Below are 24,833 nucleotides of genomic sequence, written 5' to 3'. Positions count from 1 at the left end.
CATCTTTTCAATCACAAATATACACAATTTACACTGTAAGTTCATTGCTTGTTTCGTTGTAAAGTTAGCCTGCTCCAGTTCTTCCTATTTATCTTGTTTTCCGCACTGCTCCCTTACCCTGGGAAGGAGAAGGTTACTCAAAAACATTTTATACGGGGAGGCTCCGCCCCGTGGTCGAAAATTGTGCCCCTTTCACACACCTAAAGAGGGGACAGTGCAGTTCTTTTTATTAATGTTCCACTGAATCCAATGTTCGGTGGGTCTACTCTGGCTTTTTTGAAAGGTCCTTACCTAAATGACAGTTTTCCCCATACTTCATAAACCTTAAGCCCGAAAAAGGTGTCCCTTCAGGCAGAGCCTCCCCGTATAGTTCACTATAGGTAGTACCCCCTCCCCCCCCCCCCCCCCCCCCTGCGCGCGTCCCCTGGTCCCCAACTAACCGAATGCCTGGTACAGGTCACTATAAGGCAAATTTATCTTTATAATTTGAAGAAACCCTTAAAATATTAGTAAACTAAGATTGAGCAATAAAGAAACTGAAAAGGTTAGAACAACTAAAAAAGGAACAAGGATGGTTGAGACTGAAGAAGATTGAAGCGTTTCACGAACAACGAACTTCTAGTTTGTAAGGCACGCCATCCATGACCACGGTCAGACTAGAAAAACCTTACCTAGTATGGTTAAGATTTATTTCATGGAGTGTTCCCACATCCACGATCTCTTTTTTATCCGTAGTATTTGATACTTCGTTCAAACTATCGTCTGGACTTTTTTGTTCTGTTTTAGTGGGGGAGTATGTGACGTCTGGTTTAAATCTCTTTCTGTTCAAGTTTATGTCCAGTGCACAGCCACGATCAGCTACTTGGCAAGGGTAAGTACAAAATATTAAGGAGAATAAACAATACAAGACAACATCTCACACAACGCTTCTGGTTTTGCGATTTTCTAAAAAAGCCCTTTCAAAGTGTGCCTTGCGGCATGGAATGCTTGCGGGAAAACTAGAACGACAAAACAATTTTTCCATTCGAGATGGAGGCTGTGTATCAAATTCTTTGTAAAACTGCTAGCACCTACGTGCCTCTGAAATGAAGCTCTTTAAAAGGATATGATGAATCAAATATATCAATTCCACATTCCACAGCCGAAACCACCTCGTCTGAAAAGGACAACAGTTGACTGGAGTGAGTGTAAAAGGAATCAATAACAAAGTTTCTTCACTCACTCAACACCTACTGTACACACACAAGAAAAAAAGTTCTAACAGCATTATATATTAAATAATAAACACCAACCTGCCTTTGTTTTTATCTATGAAGTCAAACTGCACACAAATCTCAGGCACAAACTAAAGAAGTTGTAATGCAATGCTAATTTACACTGTACCAATATCTAAATGCAACAATGATCAAATTATACACTTCCATTAATTTCTTTTATTATTCATTCAAAGTATTTCTCCGTTTCTGATTGGCTTTCAATATCCATTAAAAAAGAAGAAAGGCGAGTCAATCGATTTTCAAGCGTATCTTCAAGAAAAACAAATTCCTAAACCAGCCACAGCAGAAGACTTGGCATGGTTTTACGAAAGTTTTATACAGAAGCTAGAAAGAAGGACGGAAACCTGTACTTGAAAACTTCGCTTTGTACAATCAGATTTAACTTGAATAGACACTTCCAACAAGTGCTATATATCGACATAATTATAGAGAACAACAAATTAAATGAAGATAACTAAGTTTATATTATGAAGTTCAAAGCAAAAATTTTAAAGCGAAAGTTGTTGTGTATTGTGTTTTTTGCCCACTTTTAAAAGCCTATTAAATTCTGAGTTGTGCATTTAGAGCTCTGAAATTTTTTGAATGAATAATAAAACATTTATTGAATTCAGCTTTCGTATGATATGAAGAGTTATGGAGAGTATCTCGTTCATAGCCCATACAACAGTTTAACTTATGCTCACCTGGAGTTCCTATACCATGGATAAGGCGAGGTTTATCATCAGGTAGCGATTCCTGGCAGGGAAAAACAACAAATTAGCAGTGTTGAATTACATGTACTTACACGCAAAGTGAATAACTGTTGAAAATTATAAAATTTATATAGGGTACATTTGCTGAGCTGAATAATACACAAGGCTTGAAAGAAAAATTAAAGTCCAGCTTGTGCTTTGGAGAATCAGCTCTTTAATGTTGCTTCCCTGGGACAGTTGCATGCCTGCCCCTGTTTTGTTTTTCATGACTAAGTTGGTAGACAACTTGCCTGGGCCCTTTCCCATTAGACAAGTGAGCATGAAAAGTTACTAATACCTGACAGGAAAATCTTCTTGACCTGACGAACTGATGGCACTTTTTTTAAGCCCTGAAAACATGTATCTGTTTTAAAAAACCTATTCAATTTGGTGTAAATTGTGACAGCACTTGGCAATTCAATTTATGTCCTGATTTACGAAAATGAAAAACATGTTACGTTTACATAAACTAATTAAAAAAAAAATTAAGCAGATGATCATAATGGCTGACCGAATAATTTTCATAGAATATAAAATTATACTGACCACTGTTTTCTGCAACAGACCACACCAGTTACATGCACTGGAGCTGAATCCCTCAATAACAAATCCTACAATGATAAAGCATCATAACCCTCTTTGTTAAACAGTTACATGCATCTCTGTCAACATTAGTCTTTCAGAACAGACACTACATTAGCATAAGCAAGGAAAATAATTCTCCTTGAATTATTAAAATGCAAAGACAACCACAAGATCAGTAAACAACTTCCCCTTCAGAGTAATGTAAAACAAAAAAAGGCACTGTCTGAGTCACTTTTCAGCAAAATATAATACAACTGTAGTCACTAATGCCATTGTTCCTAGGTGCCCCATTTCCAGATTTGAGATTCTTCGGTTATGTCAAACTTTTATATTAGTCTTGTTGGGACTTCTTGCAAAATAGTATTTACTTGATAAATGAAAGTCCAAATAATTGAAAATGAATTTTCAATTTTATGGTAAATTGGTCTTCAATGAAAAGGATAGACTGCAAGTATGTCCCTCATTTTTCCACAGGCAGACACATGCAAGCAAGCAAGCGTGCACAGAAAATCATTTTGGACAGGAACACAATATCGCACATTTCCTCTCCTCGCGCAAAGTGAATTTCTTGCACACTTGCCCACTCAACATCAGTCATGTCATGAAAGAAAACAATTTGCTGTTTAGGGAATATATTTTTCCTCTTTTAGGACCACAGAGAAAAATCCAGATACACAACAAGTCCAGAACATCACAGCTCAGATGTTCAAGACTTGACTGTATTGATAAATAAAATGTAGCTGACAATGTTAGTTTAAGTACCTGCAACTGGTCTCTGTGATGTCTCTTTCGCAGATCGTATTCTTTCTTTTTCTGAACTCGATCCTTCAATCACTCCAAGTATATTACATGATGCCAAGGTCTAAATTTTAGGAAAAGATGAGATATTTTATTTTTGTCCTATGTTAAACAAAATATTATTTTACCAAATTCTTCAAAGCAAATGTATCCATAAAAGCTGCATTCTTGTACATTGTATCTCTTATCTAATACTCTTTAATCAGACAGCACACTATTATAAAAATAAGTGAATGGATCCCTTACATGTGTAATGTAAATAAATGTACATTTACTGTCTTACAATACAAACAATGTAAATTCTGTCCTGTTGGGAATGCTAATTCCAAATGTAATTTCAATAAAATTTGAAGTAGGCAGCTGGTTTGAGTTGAATAACTGACTGTTTGAAAGAATCCTTTTCTAGTTATCTCAATTTTGGAAAAAAATAATTATCCGACATTTCTGAGTGAAGTAGAGCAAAGTTGGCCGTCGGTGTTTATTAATACCGCAGGGATCCATGCATTTTTTAAATACAAGGGCACAAGTACAACTAAAAATCGCAGCATGGCCTGCCACTAACCAACCTTACTCAGTTCTTTTTCTTCAATACATTTATCAAGAAATTTTAAAGTCCGATCTACAGATTTGCGAATTCTCTTTTCAGTCTGTCCAGAAGCAGGGATTGTATCACAAAGACATTCAGCTAAATTGGGCTTGAATGCCTGGAGCACTTGCATGAAAAGATTCACATCTATCTGAAAGTAAATAAAAAGTTTGTTAACACTGAAAGATTTCATCATAGGTAGGCAATGCAGGTAGAGAGCTACTGAACTGTAGTCCTTGGCAGGCTTGTCAATGCTTAAACTAGTACATAATGTAACTGTATTATTAAGTTTGTTATCTTCATGGTCTACTGTCAATCTTTTCTATTTCCCTCTCTTTACTTGTACTTTCTGTTTTTGAGTCCCCTGCCATAAAAATTATATTCAATGCTTTTCGTATAATAATTATTTATTTTCCATATTCTCCTTGATAAGGTTTGGTTAGGTTGCTCATCAATTTTTTCTTTAATAGGCATCAGTGTCCTTCATCTTCACAGTGAGAGCCATGGTGTGTGGATTCTTGATCACAGGGTCAGGGTTCAAGCCCTTGCAGGGTCAATATGTTCTAATTAAGACATTTCCTCTGTTCACCCAAGAGTAGAAATGAGTACTGGACAAACCCACAGAGGACTAGACTGTAGTATGCCATTGTTGGGGGTGGTGTAGTTAGACAGTCCATGCTATAGAAACTAGTGTTACCTGTAGTGTAGGTGTTGTGGTTTAAATTTTGCTTTTGATTTAAACAGTTTGGTGTTTAATTTTCTCCTAGTCACTATCACAAGCAGAAACGCTCACTTACTGCCCTGATTGTGCCCAATGGCATGTAGGGCAGCAACGAAGATGTTCCACCGCTGTCTGTCTTTGGCCAGCTATTGGACATTTAAATCATTTTCCTAAGGCTTGCAAGCCACATTGTACATGAATTTAAGATTCAATTTAATTATGCACCTTTTTCCTGCCCCCTGGACACCACACAGACACAGATTTTTCTTCATTATACCCTTCACGAATCTCTTGAAGTGGATCTTGTATTGATAGATAGCTAATAAACTCCTGAGATCAAATGAGAAATAATGGTAATTATGTGTTTATATAGTGTAAATTCTATTGTATTGTTTTGGATGCCTTAAACTTAAACTCTGTTGTATGTCACTTTACATACTAAATTTGATATTGCAGGTCATTTTATAGGCATCTCATAACGTTGATGCAGATGTGGACTTGCAAAATTAACAAATAAAAATAAATAAAATGAAATAAACACTGTTCAGATGTGCTTTATAGAAAATGTACAACTGGAAGTTAGTAAAGAAATAAAAAACGCTGCCCGAGTGCATTATTGAGTTATATAAGCACAAGGGAATTTTTAAGAACACGAGAGAAGTGCATAGAGAAGCACAAGGCGCAGCTGAGTGCTTCTCGCACTTCTCGAGTGTTCTTAAAAATTCCCAAGTGCTTATTAACTCAATAATGCACGAGGAGAAAGTTTTTTATTTCTTTTATGAAATGTTTAAGAAATTGCGCGCTAAAACTCGTGACGTAAGCAGCGTGCATCATAACTCGATAAAGCACGCGCGTGACGTATGCAGCGTGCTTTATGAGCTTATAATGAATTTGAATTGACCAATCACAGCGCGCGCAATTCCTTAACTATTTTATAATAGTATATAAGACACAAAGATGTCACTATGGCAGTGGTTTTCACAGTATCTTGCCCAAACATTGGAAATATTCATACAGTCTCACATAAGTTTTCTGACATGGGTTGGATGGGTAACAAATTTTGTGAACCACCCAGCAGGCCCATGTCATATGAGGTGCACAAAACAAGGCCAGTGGCTTAATGTCCCTGTCCAAGGATGCAATTATCTCACAATTTTCTTTATGAACAGCCTGACCAGTCATTTTAAACACAAGATTGCTGCTTTCAAATTGACTAACCTTCTGGCCCCAGTTGTTTAAAGGGCGGATAACGCTATCCACCGGATAAATCACTATTAAGTTGATATCTTAGTTTTTTTTTTCAACACTTATCCACTTGATAACGATTTATGTGGTGGATAGCATTATCCACCCTTTGAACTATGAGGGGTTATCCCCGCCATAATTGTTTTTCATTTTAAAGTAGTGTTCTTCTTTTTATTGTAGCAGCTGTCATTTCGCTTTAGTCGTTTCTCTTTTGCGAAAGGCACATTTTGTAAAATTACGCATCAAGTTCCATCAAATACGGTTATGCAGAATTTAGAATGCCCCCATTTGGAAAATTCTGGGTGCTCAATTTGAGCAGAATTCAGGAAGTCAAATTTGACAGAATTTGGTCCCTCGAATTTTGCGAAATTCAACTCACTGAAATGAAATGACAGCTGCTACAATAAAAAGAAGAACACTACTTTAAAATGAAAAAACAATTATGGCGGGGATAACCCCTCATATTGAACAACTGGGGCCTGATAATTACAAAGAAAGTGAGCAGTTCGGGTCTGCAGGGTTGGAAATAAGCGCTCGCTGACCCGCCAAGCGAGTGTAAAAACTGCCAGGCGAGTACAAATCATGGATCACTTGCCCGGTTTGGCGAGTATCATTTTCAATATATTATTTAAAATAAGCGTAACTTTTACTTTCCACTTCAAATTAATCCACACTGTCCACAAGCCAATAACTTACCAACATTTTGAAATCGCCAACAAAGCTGCATTCGGGTTCATAAACAGACAAAAATGACACCTGTTTGGTGATTGAAGGAGCCTGGGCGAGCGTAACTTGAAGGCCACCCGCCCAGATGGCAAGTGCTCCGAAATTTTAGTTTCCGACCCTTGGTCTGTCCTGGTGTTCCTGGTATATTTAGCATATGTGTTGTGGTTCAAATTGATACAATCTGGTACATAAACTTTCCTTTATTTTTTAGTCATGATTATGTAATCATATACTACCATACACCAAAACAAAGGAAAAGACCAACTTGTACCACTTGTACCAAACTACAAAATACCTTATTACATGAAATTTTCGCGACACGTTAATTTCGCGATTTTGAAGTGCGTATATTTCGCGACACTTAAATTTCGCGATTTTGCGAAAATTTTTTATTTTGAATCACTTTAATTTCGCGTTTTTGAGTAAGACACAATTTACATTTCCTTTAAAAAGGACTTCATTAATGAAAAAATAAAGTCAAAATAAACGAAAAAGCAAGGGTGGGACTAAATCTTGGCAATAGCTACAACAGAGCAGTTAATGTCTACAAGTAGGTTATGCTTGTAAGTGCATGAGTCATTGTTCTTGTTTCAATTGACGACAACATACATTTAGATTTATAATTCCTTCCTTCAGTGGCACTAAACTTATTTGTCTTAATTATTGACATAATGTGAGTCACTTAATTTTCGCGTCATGTATTGTTCGCGACACTTTAATTTCGCGATTTTTTTCGAATCGCGAAATTCGCGAAATTAAGTGTCATTGTCAGAGTAAACCAGGCAATGTCAAAAGATGGAGGTCAGCCGATTTCCCTCATATTTTCAGCATTTAGAACCTATTAGATAAGATTAAGATTGGTGGCATTTAAATGATTTTTTGCCTTTTCAATCTTGAGATTGACCACCCCCTAGTTTTTGGCACAGAAAGTGCCAAAAATCCTCATAAAAAAGGCCAAATTCTCAGTACAGGAAACAGATCTTCCTTTTGCATTTCGTGCACAAAACTTTTTCTCAAGTTAAATTAACTGGTTGTTGATGTTTTGCATGCTTAGAAACAACTTTTCAGTTCAACTGTAATTTTTACCATATTTTCTAAACTAGGTAGGTAGCTTGTGTCTTGCCGCAGAGTGAATTTGGGGGATTTTCAAATTTAATTTTTTCAAAAGTGCGATGGTTTATTTTCTATTAAAAGCCATTTTATAACAGTCCATACCCTTCTTAATCGAAAACAATAATTTATTGATTGGCACAAGAAATTCTTTTTCCACAAATTTAGTTCAAAAATGGCTCTGATCGCTCTTATGGCTATTTTCCCGCCAAAATTAAATCACACTAAAATATCACATTACATCGATAAAATTATATTTTGAAATGAAATAGTTGTATTTTAATTCATTGAAAGGAGTAGAAACTTCGGCAAATGTGTTAATAATTGATTTTGAATTAACTATGTTAATTAAAGTAATAGATACCGCATTCTGTGCATGAATTAATTGTGTATTTCCTGCGAAAATTTAGTTGTATTACGTAAGTATTGCTTCGATTTTCATAGTTTAGTTTGGTATGTCTTATAAGCGAGATTATGAACCTAATATATAAGGCGGTCTTTGTAGTAATGATCCAAGGTACCAAAGAAAAAAACCACGAGTCGAGACGTTATTTCTCACGTTCGACACGGAACTTTTGTCAGTTTCAATTCATGTTATCACGTTTCATTCGGGACAAACACTCTTATAAGTATGAATTGTTCGTTAGCTTCACAAGAATCACCTTGTAGTCTTCTCGGATAAAGTACAACTATTCTATTCTGCTTGTAAACAAGATGTTACAGTTCGCTTACTACTCGAGGTCTTGTTGTGAGTGGCAAGCGAGGATGGCGATCTCGAAGTTCAGAAATCACTGAGGGAGCTTTCTTCATTCAGATCAGGTGACTTTGACTTATCCGTAGATAGAGTGGCAGGTATGAGCATCTGTCCAGAACACTAAAAGAGAGTAACAGGCGACTGCATGCGACTGGCGACCTTGAAAAAATACCTGTTGTTATCACTGCACAAAGATCAATGCAAACAGATTAATGACCCACGCCGTGTTTGCATGACCTTTGTAATGTATGCAACACTGTCACGCTAGTTGTAATTCGAGCTCCTATCTTTTCAAGTTAGTCTCGAATTATTTTCATCCTAAAAGAGACACAAAAACACACACAAGACCCAAATAAACATAGGTAGAAGTTCAGATCAGCTGTGTATTTTTTTCAAGAATCTTTAGTAACAGGAAGCGTATTTTTTCATTTCTAATTTTTCTATAACGCAAGTGTCATCGTGACGCACTCGAAGTAAGTAGTAACTCCAATTTAACCAATAAAAACAGAAAAGATCTCTGTTTTGATCTTTGTCGAGGACTGCATTTTCGTTTTGGTCATTGGAGAAAACTGAAATGTGACCCAACTCGTGTGTAAATTTTCATAGAAGCACAACCTTCATCAATTTATCGTTTCAGGTCACGAGAATCAGTTTTTTAGTATATGTCTGTGTCATATTTTATAACTGAATCGTCTGGTCAGATCAGAATTCGTACCCAAGCGATAGTCAAGCTAATCCATTATAGGATGCTTTAGATGCACACACTTTTCTTATGATTCGCCACTACGAGAAAACGTATTTAACTAGCTCTGGTTTCCTTTCTTATTCAAAACTATTTGTGAATTAAATTAAGAAAAATAATTCGTAATTTTTGTAGCACAAACGCCTGGTCAAACCTGACAAAGGTCGTGATGGTGGCAACAACAACTTTGTTTCGTGTTGTGTACCTTTCAGACACGATAAATTTCTGTGTGGGCGTGGTTCACCTACAACCTTGAAGCAGATTTCATTTGTACTGTAAAAGATTTGTACTACAGAAACCCTAAGAAAAAATCGTGCAAATGGAATATTAAGCCAACCTATTGCCCGGCTTTTTAACTATCAAAATAAATAATTAGGCGGGGCGAGAGTTAGCCGATGTAAAGGAGAAATGCTGACAAGAGTATACATCGCGCCAGTGACACTGTCGTGCATGTCTAACAATTATATTCGTTTTTCCTTTACGATCACTTGATTGCCTGTACAGCAAAATATCCAATGATTCAACCAACATAAATTAAAGGAAAGGGTAAGCAAGTGATCTTCTTGTTCAAATGTTGAATATTTATAGATGTATCCCACTGGCATTTCAAAAAAATGATGTTTTGTATACATCAGTTTCCTTGATTCTAAGAAGCTGGGTGTGGCCATTACAAAACTGTGTATCACTGTTTTATATTTGAAAATTAGTAACCCGAGTTTTCTATGAGTTAGATTAATCAACGAGGCTCAGCCGAGTCGACTATCGCTATCCAAAACATACAGTGGACTATCGCTATCCAAAACCTAAAATTTAAAGCACTTTTAAGCCAACGCACAATCATGCCCTATCAGCGATTATAGTTCACCAATAAATTTTCTCACATTCTGATTGGATTAAATTGATCACGTGACGCGATGGTGTTCATCCGCGGAGGGCACTATCAGCCCATAGTGCCCGTCCGAGAAAAATGCCCGGATGGATAGTGCCCACCCGTGACATTTTTTGTAAACAAGTGTGCCTGCAGACGAAAAAAAAAAAAACAACCAAAATCACTGCATTTAGTGGGTTTCTTGTCTGGTTTTGTTTCGTTTGTTAAATTTCGGCTTTCAATTGAGTTTTTTATTTTGAAAAGTAAAAAAATAATTCACGATACTCGTTTTTGAATGGGCGCGCCGAAGAAAATTTAGTGGTGAATAATAAAAACGATAGAGAACGATAGAGTGTTTCTGTCTCAGAACTATCGGTCTGATAATTGCCCTTGGAAATTTGATGTTCTCAAAACTAGCATATTAGCTCTTAAAGCTTTGCTTCTCGGGCTAATATTTGTTTTAAGAACATCAAATTTCCGCGGGACAACTATCAGCCGACAGTTCCTCGACAGAAACACTCTAGCGTCTAAATAGAACACAATGGGAGAACGAATCTTTCTTGTGGATTTCCAGTAAAACACGGCTGAGTTTCTACTAAAAATGCAAAGTGTAGTTAGAATTAAGACGCAGTATGCAACCTGCCGAATGCCTCTTGCCCTGTTACAGCCCTCTGCCCTGAATTGCCTGTAATGCTCTGTGCAACAATCCACAAAAAAACAGCTGACTCAAATGTGAAATATTTATATATATAAAAATACCAAGAGATTTCACTGGATAAATTAATGAGAAAATGAGGAACCTGGGATTTGTCTCTTCATGCATGTCCTGATTACAGTCATAGCAGTCAAAATGCAATCATCATCGTCATTATCATCACCACTGCCATCACCACCCCCACCCCCACCCCCACCCCCATCATCATCATCATCATCATCATCATCATCATCATCATCATCATCATCATCATCATCATCATCATCAACAACAACAACAACAACATTATCATCATTATCTCCACAGGTGCCCCATGATCTATGATTGTTATTTTATTATAGGAAATGAAAGCTCAGATTTATGAACTTTACGGGCCATATTGCTGAACGTTGTGCTTTTGTGTAAATTTAGATGGGTGTTGGGACATATTACAGTCGTCTTCAGTGATAAAAACGAGAATACAGTCCTCAACAACATATATCCAAAACAGAGATTTGTGCGTTTATTGGTCAAATGAGAGTACATTAAATAATTAGCACTCAATTTCATCAAGAGTGTTACGATAACAGTTGCTCTATAGCCAGATTGTATAAGTAATGGTATAAGGAAAAAATGCTTCCTATTACTATTCTAGCATAAAAATTACTCAGCTAAACTTCTACCTGTGTACGTCTTCTTGGGTCTTGTATGCGTGTTTGTGTCTGTTTTGGTATGAAAAGAATTCGAGACTAACTTGAAAAGAGAGGAGCTCAAATTACAACCAGCGTGACAGCGTTGCATACATTACAAAGGTCATGCAAACACGGCGTGGGTCATTAATCTGTTTGCATTGATCTTTGTGCAGTGATAACAACAGGTATTTTTTCAAGGTCGCCAGTCGCATGCAGTCGCCTGTTACTTCTCTTTTAGTGTTCTGGTCGGTTCCATACCCGCCACCCTATCTACGGATAAGTCAAAGTCACCTTATCTGAATGAAGTGAGCTCCATCTCAGTAATTGATGAACTTCGAGATCGCCATCCTCGCTTGCCACTCACAACAAGACCTCGAGTAGTAAGTGAACTGTAATATCTTGTTTACAAGCATCTAACGGTAGAATAATTGTACTTTATCCGAGAAGACTGCAAGGTGATTCTTGTGAAGCTAACGAACAATTCATACTTATAAGAGTGTTTGTCCCGAATGAAACGTGATGACATGAATTGAAACTGACAAAAGTTCCGTGTCGAACGTGAGAAATAACGTCTCATGGTTTCTTATTTTAGTACCTTGGATCATTACTACAAAGACCGCCTTATATATTAGGTTCATAATCTCGCTTTTAAGACATACCAAACTAAACTATGAAAATCGAAGCAATACTTACGTAATACGACTAAATTTTCGCGGGAAATACACAATTAATTCATGCACAGAATGCGGTATCTATTACTTTAATTAACATAGTTAACTCAAAATCAATTATTAACACATTTGCCGAAGTTTCTACTCCTTTCAATGAATTAAAATACAACTATTTCATTTCAAAATATAATTTTATCGATGTAATGTGATATTTTAGTGTGATTTAATTTTGGCGGGAAAATAGCCATAAGAGCGATCAGAGCCATTTTTGAACTAAATTTGTGGAAAAAGAATTTCTTGTGCCAATCAATAAATTATTGTTTTCGATTAAGAAGGGTATGGACTGTTATAAAATGGCTTTTAATAGAAAATAAACCATCGCACTTTTGAAAAAAATAAATTTGAAAATCCCCCAAATTCACTCTGTGGCAAGACACAAGCTACCTACCTAGTTTAGAAAATATGGTAAAAATTACAGTTGAACTGAAAAGTTGTTTCTAAGCATGCAAAACATCAACAACCAGTTAATTTAACTTGAGAAAAAGTTTTGTGCACGAAATGCAAAAGGAAGATCTGTTTCCTGTACTGAGAAATTGGCCTTTTTTTATGAGGATTTTTGGCACTTTCTGTGCCAAAAACAAGGGGGGTGGTCAATCTCAAGATTGAAAAGGCAGAAAATCATTTAAATGCCACCAATCTTAATCTTATCTGATAGGTTTTAAATGCTGAAAATATGAGGGAAATCGGCTGACCCCCATCTTTTGACATTGCCTGGTTTACTCTGACAATGACACTTAACGTGTCGCGAAAATTTCATGTAATAAGGTATGCAGGAAATGCGACTGATTTTCGAGCTCGGTTCTCTCAGACCGAGCGGTCTGAACATTAATTTTAGTTTTATTTGACTGATCCTGTGCATATCAACAACATGCGCCGTATATTTCATTTCAACATCAATTCATAATTAATCGACTGTGTGAATTTCGCGCGCGCTAGTCGTTTGTTTGTTGTATGGTGCAACTCGCGTTTTAACATTGGCATTTTGAACATTGCACTGAAGAAGGGCTCTGCCCGAAACGTCTGTTAATATTATTTTTTTGACACTTAAAAGAGTTTTTTCTCAAATGTTTTTACTACAAAATATGCATACTGTGATAGCAACATCAAGAAATTGTTGTTAAAATAACTTACTTCAAGCCTCAAGAATTCCTTTATCCCATCATAACTTGACTTATTAATAACCTCCGTCCCTGGCTGATCAATTCTAAAAAAAATTAACCATAATAAACTTCAAGACATGATAGTCTGTGCAGAAGAAGTAACACATTGGAATAGAGCTACAAGTTTCTGACTGAGAACAGTAATTCTGTCGATTGACGACTTTGTCCACCACCCCAAATCTTAGTTTGTTTCACCTTTAAACCAGTAACATTGGCACCAAGATCACTATCCAAAAATTAAAATTTGTATAATATTTATAAAACACTGAAGATTACTCACGTGGTTTGAAGAGACAAGTGAGCCACTGAGGGTAGATTTTTAATCGAATGCAAAACATCCGTAGTAAGATGAGGAACTGCGCCCCCTCGAGTATACAGTGTACAACCAGGAGTCTGGATTTCGTGATTATCCAATCTAAGAACACCTGTGCGGCACTCTCCATCATGGAGCTTTTTGCGAACTGTAAAGTTCATTGTTCACAAGTTTTACGACTTTCGAATGTGGAAGGAATTCACGCCGTTATACCACGAAGTGTCATATAACCGTACTATTGTATCCTGTAGCAAGGACATTAAAGTAGATATCTTAAAATCCACGATAGAGGGAATACAAAACATAATGACATAACATATCGCCACGAATAAAAGCGAGAAAAGATAAATTAAAGGAATAGAATTAACAAAAACAGGTTTAATTTGAAAGGAAGATATTGCAATCTAGTTACTTGAAGTATAAATTGAAAATTTGCCGCTGACCGTTTATCAGATTTTCTTTGTTTAAAATTACTTATAAACCTCTCCCTTCATGGTGACGGCCGCGTGGCCTAATGGATAAGGCGTCCGACTTCGGATCGGAAGATTGCGGGTTCGACTCCCGTCGTGGTCGATTTTTTTTCTTTCTATATTTGTATCATTTTTTCCTTTTTTTCGTCTCCTGTGCGTCGCCACATCGAATATTCGACTTAATTTGCAATTCTAAAGGAATGTTATAAAATTGAAATCAAATTTCACGCTAATCCTGGATTAGCTTAATCGTGCTTTAAATAACCAGACACTGGAGCGGAAATACCGTTTGCAGTCTATCGTCTATTTCACTGCTAGACAAGCTCTAAACCATGATTAAAAGCTGATGCAGGGTTCAATTTCTCTTGTATACAAGGGTTTTTAATGCTTATGTTTTGTGGAGGTTGAGATTAGATGAAGTCAAAACTGGAGGACAGAAAATGTAAACAGAAAACCCAACCAAAAAGTTAAAAAATTGAAATCAAAATTCACGCTTATATATCCTGGATTACCTTAATCTTGACCTTTGGTAAACCTCGACCATGCGCGCCTGCGCGGAATCATTCAAGTGACCAAAGTGTTCGACTCATTGTCATTTTTGCCCCCTTCCATTGCAATACAATACTTTTTCGCTCCCTCTTCCCATATCAATGTTGTAGGGACGGGGGAAGGAAGATATTTTGTTTAGATTTTACAAGTTGTCATTGTCAGCGTTCACGTTTTGAAAAAAGTCCACCTTAACCCGAAATCAAAATACGCGTAGAGAACCTTTAGAAATCTGCTTCAATCTTCTCAGTGTTTTTTTTTTCTCCTAAATTTTCCCATTAAGTGAAACACTGAGAAGATTGAAGCAGATTTCTGAAGGTTTGTTTTGAAAAAAGTCCGCAGTGGTCTTTTTTCAAAACGTGAAAACTAGTGTCCAGGTCAGCGCGGTAAGAACGCTGACCATGTCCCTTTAAAACTTCAATGAGAAGTCCGTGTGTCAACTGCTTTAGTCTAAGATTGCAGTTGTATTCAACGTTGCCAGTTTGTTGAATACAACTGCCTTGATTTCCCGCAGGCGCGTTTTATTGGCATTTATGACAAGGAAACGAGGCAACTTACACTGTATGTATTCTTTCACCCAATATCTTTTTGCTTTTTTTTAAGCGATGACGTAGTCGAGCTTTATGCCGTTTTAGGAGCCGTTAAGTTTTATCTCACTCCAGCTCTGGCCCTGTAGAAGACTAGTTGACTAGTCGAAATATCGGCCAAATAAATTGTCCAACACAAGTGTCGTCGTACTAGCCGTGCATTTAAAATTACTGTTTATGCCGGAGCCCTTGGATCGGTTCTGTCGTTCTCGTTCGAACAACCGAATAGGACTGGGAACTAACTACAGAGAGAACAAAGATTAAGTTTTATAGCACAACAATAAATCGCCGCGAAGAACACAAAGCAAAATACTCCTGGGTAGTTAAAAAGGACTAATAAAAGATATGAACGAAAGAGACAAATTATATTTGACAAATTCTATTAGATTCAGTAAACAGACAGATGTACAATTGACCTGTGTAAAGGAGAATAATGCGCCAGATAAAAGAAATATGTTGCTTTTGTTTCGGGGTTACTGTCCCTTCTTCTGTAGAATAAATTGAAATGCCAGTTGATTTTTTTCCACCGAAGAAGGGACAGAAACCCTGAAACGTATGGAACATATTTCTTTTATCTGGCGCCATGTAGGGCTTTCCACAAGTTGCTCGACAACTTTTTGGCAACTTTTCATGTTTCGAGCAACTTTTTCCCCTTCGAGCAACTTTTTCTCTCACGAGCAACTTTTTGCATTTTAAGCAATTTCCAGACCGAAGATCTTCGAAGATAATCCGAGTGTTGTTCAAAGGCAATACGAACGTTTCCGAACATTTACGAAGTTTGCCGAAGATTCTCGAGGAACATCTGAAGACGTTCCACCTTTCGGCTTATTCTGCATATTAAAACATTACAAAACTCGTCACAAACATAACGTCATCGATATCATCACGATTTTTCTCAGTTAAAGAATTCCTTGTTATTTAACAAATTTTCCCCCTAATATGTTGTTTGGATACTTCTTTTGCTGTAAAAGTGCATAAAACTGCTTAGAAATCTTACTCTCAAAGGGAAATTAGCATATATTTAGATAAATTCTCTTGATAAGAAGCAGCGTTTTGGATTTTTTGGAGCAACTTTCGAGCAACTTTTATTATCAGAAGCAACTTTTTTGTATTTTTGGAGCAACTTTTGAGCAACTTTTTGAGAAATTTACGGGCAATTTTTTTGGAAATCTCGAGCAACTTGTGGAAAGCCCTAGCGCCATGTTCACCATTTAAAATCAGCATATAAAATCACTGTTTACATGCACTACGCAGTCGCTCGAAATCATACAATGGGTCTGTGTGGTCCGGTCAGAGACAGAACTTGACCTTGCATGTATCCGGTCGCTCGCGAAAGGTATCGTGTATCGTAGATTAGATGTCACGCTATAAGGTAACGCAACTAGAATAAAACGCATAGCTTGAAGAAAGTTTTAATTTTTCTAACGAGGTGCAATAAGCACACAACCATTACAAGTGGAAAAATGTATGGTGCAAAGATAATATAGGCAGTGACCGAAAAGTATCCGTAAAGCGAGGTAAACTTTGTATGAGAGCGTTTCACTTGGGTCACAGAAAAAAGTGTCCATTGTCTGTTATTAACTTAATGTTAGAGAAAATGTATGGACAAACAAAACTGTTCGTATTAAGCGGGCGCCGTAAAGCGATGTACCACTGAACTTTAATTTACGTTAATTTTTGACAAATTTCCTAAAAATATTTAAAACCCTTTGTAAAACGTCATCGCTTCTGCATGCATTGCGTGCCAGTTATTTGAAAACGTTACCAAACAGCATAAAAAGATTGAAAATCCACGATTTCGTTCCTAATCAAAACTATAACAAAATTCTCGATCGGTGATTGGTTATCAGCAGCCCGATTTGAGCACTAATAGGACAGTGTACGCGTCATGCTTGTAATTGGACAGTGTAATAGGACAGTTTAGGCGTCATGCCTGTGTAATTGGACAGTACGCGTCATTTTGCGCGCGCTGTTGTTGTGCATTTTGTTGAGTAAACTGTTATGTTTTGCAGTTTTTATAAAAACGTTAAACCATTTGACTAAAGGTTAGTTTGTTTCTCAAATTTTGTCATAGTTTTGATTTAACCCTTAAAATACCACGCTTCTGGGATTTTTTCAGCCGTTTTCTGGGCTTAGGCAATCTTTTGAATTTCATGATGGCATATAAGAAGCTTAAGTAATTAATATGTGCTGTTTCAAAACAGTGAGGGCTCAAACTTTCGTTGTGACGTCAGTATTCAGCCGTTAGTTCTTTGATAAGCGAGCACACGGGCTCGAATCTGGCAAAGTTTTCGTTTTTAAGTGTTTTTCCGAGTCATTTTCCACTGCAGAAGCCCCCAGGCTGGCATCATTAAGCTAGAATGGTGGGTAGAGGCAAACTTCTGAAAGAAACCAGAGGTGAGAGATGATTTGACGATGATTGGAACGCCAAAAACATTTGTATCGGAACATGGCGATTCATGAATGAAATTGTCTCTCTGGCCGTTCTGTGGATGGATTCCGAGACCTGCCAAGGCAATTTGGACAACTTTTGACTTCCAAAGAATGCAGTCGGTGCAGTATTTTGCCGGTAGGATTGGATGGCTCGACACTTATAAAAAACCTATGAAATAGAGGTAGGTGGACTTGCATTTCGCCGACAAGGCAGTTTTACCCAGGCATTCCTTTCGGTCACCAATAAGGAAATTGCAGGTTTGCAAGCATTGCTGTAATCGAATGGTGATTGCTCAGACTGCTGAAAGATTTTTGAGAATTTTTCTTGGTGAACGGAAGGGAATAGGCTCGAAGTTTGCTGCAAAGGTACACTTTTGGATTCAGAATTAATTTTTCATTAAAAAAAACTGGAGGCAAAGATGTATGTTTTTGTTGTTGTTCTATGGAGTAGAAAACGGGCATTTTCGGATTTGCTTCAGAAAAAAACAGCCATATACAACAGAAATCTAGAACTGTAGTCAGTTAGTTGGCTTTTAAAGCTATGAAAATTATCACTTTGCCATAACAAGGGATAATTACTATCATGTGTCCAGATATGCGAAGGCTGCAGATTTTTTAATCACTGCTGGTATTTTCTACGCAAATATGCGTTGTTGGTAGTTTAAGGGTTAATCACTCGTATGATTACAGACCGAATTGGACTCCACTCAGTCCTATTACCATTATTAATCATACTCGTGATTAAACAAATCGGACTCCCGCTTCGCGGTCGTCCGATTTTGTTAATCACTCGTATGATTAAAGACCGAATTGGACTCCACTCAGTCCTATTACCATTATTTAACAATTATTGGATGAGGTTGAGCATGATAGCGATAATTATCAAGGCCAAAGTTTCTGTTATCGTTAATGCACTGAGCAGGAGGGCATTTTGCGTGCGCATGCGTCGATATGGACAAGTGCGCACGACAGAGAAGTTCTGCTATCGATTGTTTAGATATTTTCCACAATTTATGGCCTAATTTCAAGCTCAAAATAAAAAGTGTTTTAAGTTTTATTTGCTCTATACAATACTAAGAGTCCTTGCTTTATCTTCTGACAACAACAAGCAAAGTTTGGTGTCGGCGTGCTGTTTATCTGATCGACTTTGGCTTTGTGTATTAAACAGGGTCGGCCAGGGTTTTTAGGTATACGGTATACAAGGGGATTTTAAATTGGGTATAACAGTATTTTTATGGTAAAATTGGGTCTTTTATGGGTATAAAGTATTCTGTGTTTTTCCTAATCAATTTAATTTTTGGTATTTTGTGCGATTTTGAGGGTACATTTTGGGTATACTGGGTACAGGTTTTCAGGTATATTGGTATACCACTTACCCCCCTGGCTGACCCTGATTAAACATTGCACGTGGACAAAATGGCGACCGAATGTCGAGAACCTAAATACCTTGCCCATGTTTTTAATAGCCGGAAGATCTAAACGGACAAAGCGCTACGGCTACTTAGTGCTAAAATATAAAACAACAGTTTTAACTATACGATGTTATAATCAAGTATCCCGGGTTTGAGCGAGTGGTCATAATTTTGTTCAGATTTTTCATAAAACTGCAATTACAGTGCGACGCGCTTTACCGTGGCCACCCAACAAACTTTTTTACAAGTTAGCCAATCAGGTTGCACGATTATGATTGATGGCCACGCCTCCCTGCAAAGTTCGTGTTTACGAAAACATGTACAATCTTCCAATTCAAGTAAACAAGTTGACACTGTTTGATTTATCGAATCTTAGCGAAGTTTTCTTCTTGCGTAAACCTGCAAGCGATTCCCGAAGATGAGCGAAGTATTTAAATGGCTACAGAATCTTCCGGGAGGATTAAAATTGGAGAAATGTAGCGAGCAGTTTGAAAGTCGTGGATTTAGCAGTTTGGAGTCGCTTCGATACCTTCGTCCTAGGGACATAGATGCGTTTTTCCCTTCGCCCGAGAAACTTTTGCTGGCAGAAAAACGGATCTTAGAAAGCGAAATAAAGGCGCTCGTCGACCCGGAAAATAGAAGAACGCCGTTGAGACCTGTGGAACTTTGTACGCGGTTCAACAGCGCTGCTGGTTTAAACTCGAATATATTGTCAACGACGCCATGTGCTGAAGGCACCGCGGGGCCATCAACGAGCGCAAACGGTCAGGAGAATAAGCCGCTAGATAAGAAGGCAAATGAAATGAGAGAAAATTTACTCGTTCTTGAGGTGCAAATCAGCAGCGCCGGGGATGAGTTACAAAAACTGAAGAGTGAGCAAGAAAAACTTACTCCTTTAGCAGCCATACGCAGACGGATTTGCAACAGATGCCATCAAACTGGCCATACCAAAACAACTTGTAAAGCAGCGCCTTGTGAGAGCAGCAGCAACTGCAAAATCCGAGAAAAACATCCGGAGATAAAAAACAAAATATCAGCATTGCAGGCAGAACTCAAAGATCTTCAGAAGCAACATGAAAAGCACAAGGGTGAATTAGAGAACTTTACGGCAGCGAGAGAAAAATCCAAGTCGAGTTTTTTCTCAGTTATGCGTAATCGTCTGCGCTTGCAGAATTTGCTTAAATACACAGATCGTTTGAAACTAGACAAGGATTTACTGGTGTTGCAACGAGCGCTGCGAAATGAAGTCCCAAAATGGAAACCCGAAGAAGGTGATTGGCAACTACCGTTAATAATAGAGCAATATTATCACGCCAAAGTTTCCTCTTATTTGCCCACTCAAAGGTACTTTGTTGGTGTACCTTCCGTTCAGAATTCCACAGGAGGTTCCTCTTTCCCGTGAATTATGTTTTGTAATTTTGACTCGAGTTGTTTTGTTTATATGCAAATTCCTAGTACATGTTACGCTTTCTACATTCTTGTGAAGTGAAGGAACTTCCAGTTTACGAGTCACATCAGTACAGTTTATGAACCAAATAATTGTTTTTGGTTGAATTTAGAAATACTGAATTGAACATGGAATAAGGATTGCGACCGTTTGTCATGGTTTTGTATCAACAAGATGTAATTTGCTTCTTGCGTTACCAGTGTTTGTTCTTGAACTTCATTTTATCGTTTGCACAGTTAGTGTAGGATTACAATTTTACATGTAATAGTTGTGGTTAGTAGATATTTACGCTCCGCAGTAAAAGTAAAGTTATTATTTTAAGAACGCAATAGTCTTGTTTTGTTTATTTTAGTCTCCGTGTTTGCAATTCCATCGTTTATTTACACAGGTCTGCTGTTGTAAACAAAGTACATGTAAAATTCTATACACGTTTTATCGAAAATCAAACTCATTTGCATCGTTTTCGTTTTTCTCAACTTTCTTGTATTTTGGAGTGCTTCTGTTTTTGCACTGTTTATTTTAGTATAGTCTGGGTTGCGGTTCAATTAATCTTTTTATGCATCGCTTAATCAGGTTCTCGGCCTGAGGGAATACATACAAACTACTTAGTGAAACTACAAGAAAAATAATACGCCGTTCAATTTTGCCACGTCAGTTTTCTATGTATATTTTGCATAGTCATGATCAGGAAAACGGTACTAGAAAAAGTGGCGCGAAATGTTCTTCCCGTCCACTACTGACGTGACTTTGATTTCGTGCAGTCAGTTTAAGTTTGAAGTCGCATTTCCACCATTCTACACAAGATGTAAACAAGCCCTAGGATGGATAAAAATTATAACCTTCGTAAGTTCCCAGCGCTGGGTTCCATTACAAGCTAACACCAAGTTTAATCATAATTACATCGAGTTTTGATAAGAAGCCGTATGGTCTGAGAGTAGTCTCATTTTTATCGAAAGGCGAAAGTAAATGACTTGTCATTTTGTCTTTTTTTCTCCAGCGAATGTTCAACTTCGCATAAACCGACAAGGCGGTTGTTACGACTGTGGACGAGCGTACCCTGATGTTATAAGAGAGAGAGTATTAGACTTAGCACATACAGGTGCAAGCCAACGTCAGATAGCAACAGAGCTTCGAATTAGCCGGGGTTACGTCCAAAACGTCCTTGAACAGTACGATGATAAAAATATTTCAACGCGAATTCCTCGTACTAGTGTTTTGGTGCCAAAAGTTACCACTGAAGTCCTAGAATTTGTGTCTGTCGAGAAAATTATGAAACCAAGTATTCATGCTTCCGAAATCCAGGAAAGACTCTTGTTAGATGGAGTTGTAGACGCGGACGACTTGCCGAGCGCCTCTCAAATAAATAAAAGATTAAGACGTGACTTGATCATGAGCAAGAAGAAGCTCTCGGTTGCACCGTAAGAAAGCGATACTCCTGAAAACATCGTCCGCCAAAATGAGTATCTCAATGCCATTTCTACTTTTCAACCGAATCAAATTCATTTTTTTGATTAGGCAAGTGTGATAAAAACTACTGGAAATCGTAGCTACGGAAACGCCACAGTTGGTGAGAAAGCAATCGAGTTTCAACGATACGCTTCAAACGCCAATTTCACCATCAACTTGCTCCACTCTGCCCTTGGAGTAGACTATTTTAATATAATTGACGGCCCGTCGAATGGATTTGAATTGCTAAACTTTTTTGAAGACGCTGTCGAAATACAACGACCAGACAGAAGTGTTGTTCTTAAACGCGGTGATTGCGTCGTTATGGACAATTGTGGCTTTCATCATGGCCTTTTTGTTGAGCCAGTTCTCAGTGACCTTTTGAATGACTATGGTGTTCAGCTTATTTACCAGCCACCGTACTCGCCAGTCGCAATACATGCGAATATTGTTTCCATCAAATAAAGGAATTCCTTCGGAGATGTCAACTGTTAGCGATGGAAGAGACCAAAATTGCTATAGCCGAGGGTGTTTTGTCAATTTCAGCAGCTAACTCTTACAACTATTTCCGCAACTGCGGATATGTTTAAAAAATAAATTATGTACTATATCAGTAGATTGAAGTTGAAATCTTCGTCTCTTCCGTAAAACGTTTCCCGCTTTTGTAAATTATATTTTAGAAACTTTGCAAGGAGGCGTGGCCATCAATCATAATCGTGCAACCTGATTGGCTAACTTGTAAAAAAGTTTGTTGGGTGGCCACGGTAAGGCGCGTCGCACTGTAAATCGTTCTCACGATGTAAAAATCTCAAAATCTAGCCTTGATCTCCAGCGTCTACCGATGATATATGGAGCCTGAAGTACTTAAACTATCGTCTAATGCTGCGAAGGTAGCGTTAAAAAATTATCAATTGTGGAAATTTTTAGCTTTCTTTAACGTACGTTCTCGCTGGTTTATTCTAACAGAGAAACTATCGTTTGTGATTATTTCCTTAAACTTGAGCATTGGTCAAAATAACTTCACATTTTGATGATACCACAATTATTCTGTTGAACAAGAAAAGAATTACTGCGATCGGTCTTAATTTTAAAGTGTTATGGTAATTCTTTGCTGGTAGACTATTTGTTTACATTTTACTATGTTAATTAGTACATTTTTGGCTCCTTTATCAAAATCTAGCCTTGATCACCAGTCAAAAAATAGCATGAAACGAACAAGCGATATATATATTTTTCAGAAACGTTCTAATAACTGCTGCATAAAATGTCTTAAGAAATAATTTTTAACTGTTAACAATGTTATTTTCAATTTTTCATTCAACGTTTATTTCTTTAAGATTGATGTTCATTCTGTTATAACGACTGTTTTACTTCTGTGTCGCCTAAATGTGTTTTAAAGAACTGCAGAACTTGTTCCAGGAAACCTGTTTGCCAGTCGAGGGCAAGTTGGCTTTGCTTTAGAATCATCAGTGAGCTGCATTATCATGTGCAGAACACCCAAACATGTCTTTCCCCTCAGGGTAAACCCTTTTTTTTGGGTGGCCGTCCCTTTAGGCAAAAAATCTCCCGACAAGCTATAATATTGTTCGCACTCTGCCTGTATTACAGCAATTAATTTGATGTGAAGTTTTGATCCTAATATATCACACTCCAGCACACGGATAAATGTTTTCCTCTTTTTACGGCCTGTTTGATCTTTGTCGGTGAAGGCTTTCCTACCTGTCCCACATATTTTCCCATTTTTTGCAACAACGATCCCGAAGCAGGCCATAAAATCTGCTTTATAAGAGCCTTGCCACACACAAAACACTTTTTCTTAGCAAAATTTACGTCTATATTAAATTATGTGACGATAAATAGTACAAAAAACAAAGTTTGAATCTTCCGCGCCATTTTTATTCCCAAGATCACGCGGTCTTTGTACAGCGGTTGCACGCATGCCCACGCAAACTGAACTGCTAATGCACTGGACTTCGGATCGCGCAGTTGGTTCGAGCCCGCAGGGGTCATCGTGTTGTGTTCTTGGCAAGAAACTGGACTCTCGGTGCCTCTCTCCACCCAGGTGTATAAATGGGTACCGGCGAACCAATGCTGGGAGTAACCCTCCGTTGGGCTAGCATCCCACCCAGGGGGGAGTAGACGTAACCATCCACCCCTAAATATGATTTAAAACAAGCACTTCTGAAGGTCTCAAGAAATCTAAGCCCCCTTTCCCGGGGACGTAACAGAGCTTGTCCGCTATTTTTGGTTTTGAGAACTTCGCAGTGCATCAAGCCGATGATTCTGCGTTATCATTTGCTTGGGTGCGTGTAAATATTATACCGGTATTATTCGACAAAATTGCGCTGCGAAACTTAGCCTGCCAAAAGGTAGGGCGAGTGATCCTTCCTTTCCCCAATTATCCCCTCCCCTTATACTCCTGCTATCCCCTCTTCCCACTGGCAAGGTTTGTGCGATCGCCTAGTGCAACATAGTTTCCTTCGCAACCCTTTATACTTGGATCGTTAAAGTGATTTCACTAAACCCGTGAAATAGTTATTCCACTTTTAGATACTATTAGACACTTATTCCATTTTTTTTTTTTTTTTTTCACTATTACGCACTTACTGTTAGAAGAAATTGTTTCACGGGTTAAATGAAATCACTCTAACCATGAGAAGGCGTCGTATGACAACCCAACAAACAGTTGTAAAGGGCACTGGATACAACATGCATAACATTACGCACAATGTTGCACGGTGGGTCTGGGTCGTCACGCT

General features: G+C 37.7%; 1 protein-coding gene and 1 non-coding gene across 2 annotated transcripts; one reads left to right on the top strand and one right to left on the bottom strand.

Moving 5' to 3' along the window:
- Positions 1 to 736: 736 nt before the first annotated feature.
- On the bottom strand, positions 737 to 14,052 carry LOC144664337 (queuine tRNA-ribosyltransferase accessory subunit 2-like). Its single transcript, XM_078525438.1, has 8 exons — positions 13,701 to 14,052; positions 13,392 to 13,464; positions 4,924 to 5,028; positions 3,958 to 4,128; positions 3,356 to 3,455; positions 2,555 to 2,619; positions 1,961 to 2,012; positions 737 to 1,156 (listed from the first exon to the last, which is right to left on the bottom strand). Exons 1-8 carry the CDS (start codon positions 13,892 to 13,894, stop codon positions 1,071 to 1,073), a joined length of 846 nt encoding a protein of 281 aa, XP_078381564.1. The 5' UTR covers positions 13,895 to 14,052; the 3' UTR covers positions 737 to 1,070.
- A 181-nt stretch (positions 14,053 to 14,233) lies between these two features.
- Trnar-ucg (transfer RNA arginine (anticodon UCG)) lies at positions 14,234 to 14,306 on the top strand. The gene has a single exon. It is a non-coding gene; the product is annotated as a tRNA-Arg (tRNA).
- The last annotated feature ends 10,527 nt before the right edge of the window (positions 14,307 to 24,833 follow it).

The sequence above is a fragment of the Oculina patagonica genome, chromosome 1, assembly GCF_052425735.1.
Source record: "Oculina patagonica isolate OP01 chromosome 1, crgOcupat, whole genome shotgun sequence".
Classification (NCBI taxonomy): Eukaryota; Metazoa; Cnidaria; class Anthozoa; order Scleractinia; family Oculinidae; genus Oculina; species Oculina patagonica.
This window is presented reverse-complemented; position numbering and strand designations above follow the sequence as displayed.

Excerpts from the sequence above, each read along its gene's own strand:
- LOC144664337 (XM_078525438.1), bottom strand. The coding sequence starts at position 13,894 with ATGAACTTTACAGTTCGCAAAAAGCTCCATGATGGAGAGTGCCGCACA. Across the intron at positions 5,029-13,391 it reads AGGAATTCTTGAGGCTTGAA|GAGTTTATTAGCTATCTATC; the intron begins GTAAGTTATTTT and ends ATTTGATCTCAG. Across the intron at positions 3,456-3,957 it reads AAGAAAAAGAACTGAGTAAG|ACCTTGGCATCATGTAATAT; the intron begins GTTGGTTAGTGG and ends CCTAAAATTTAG.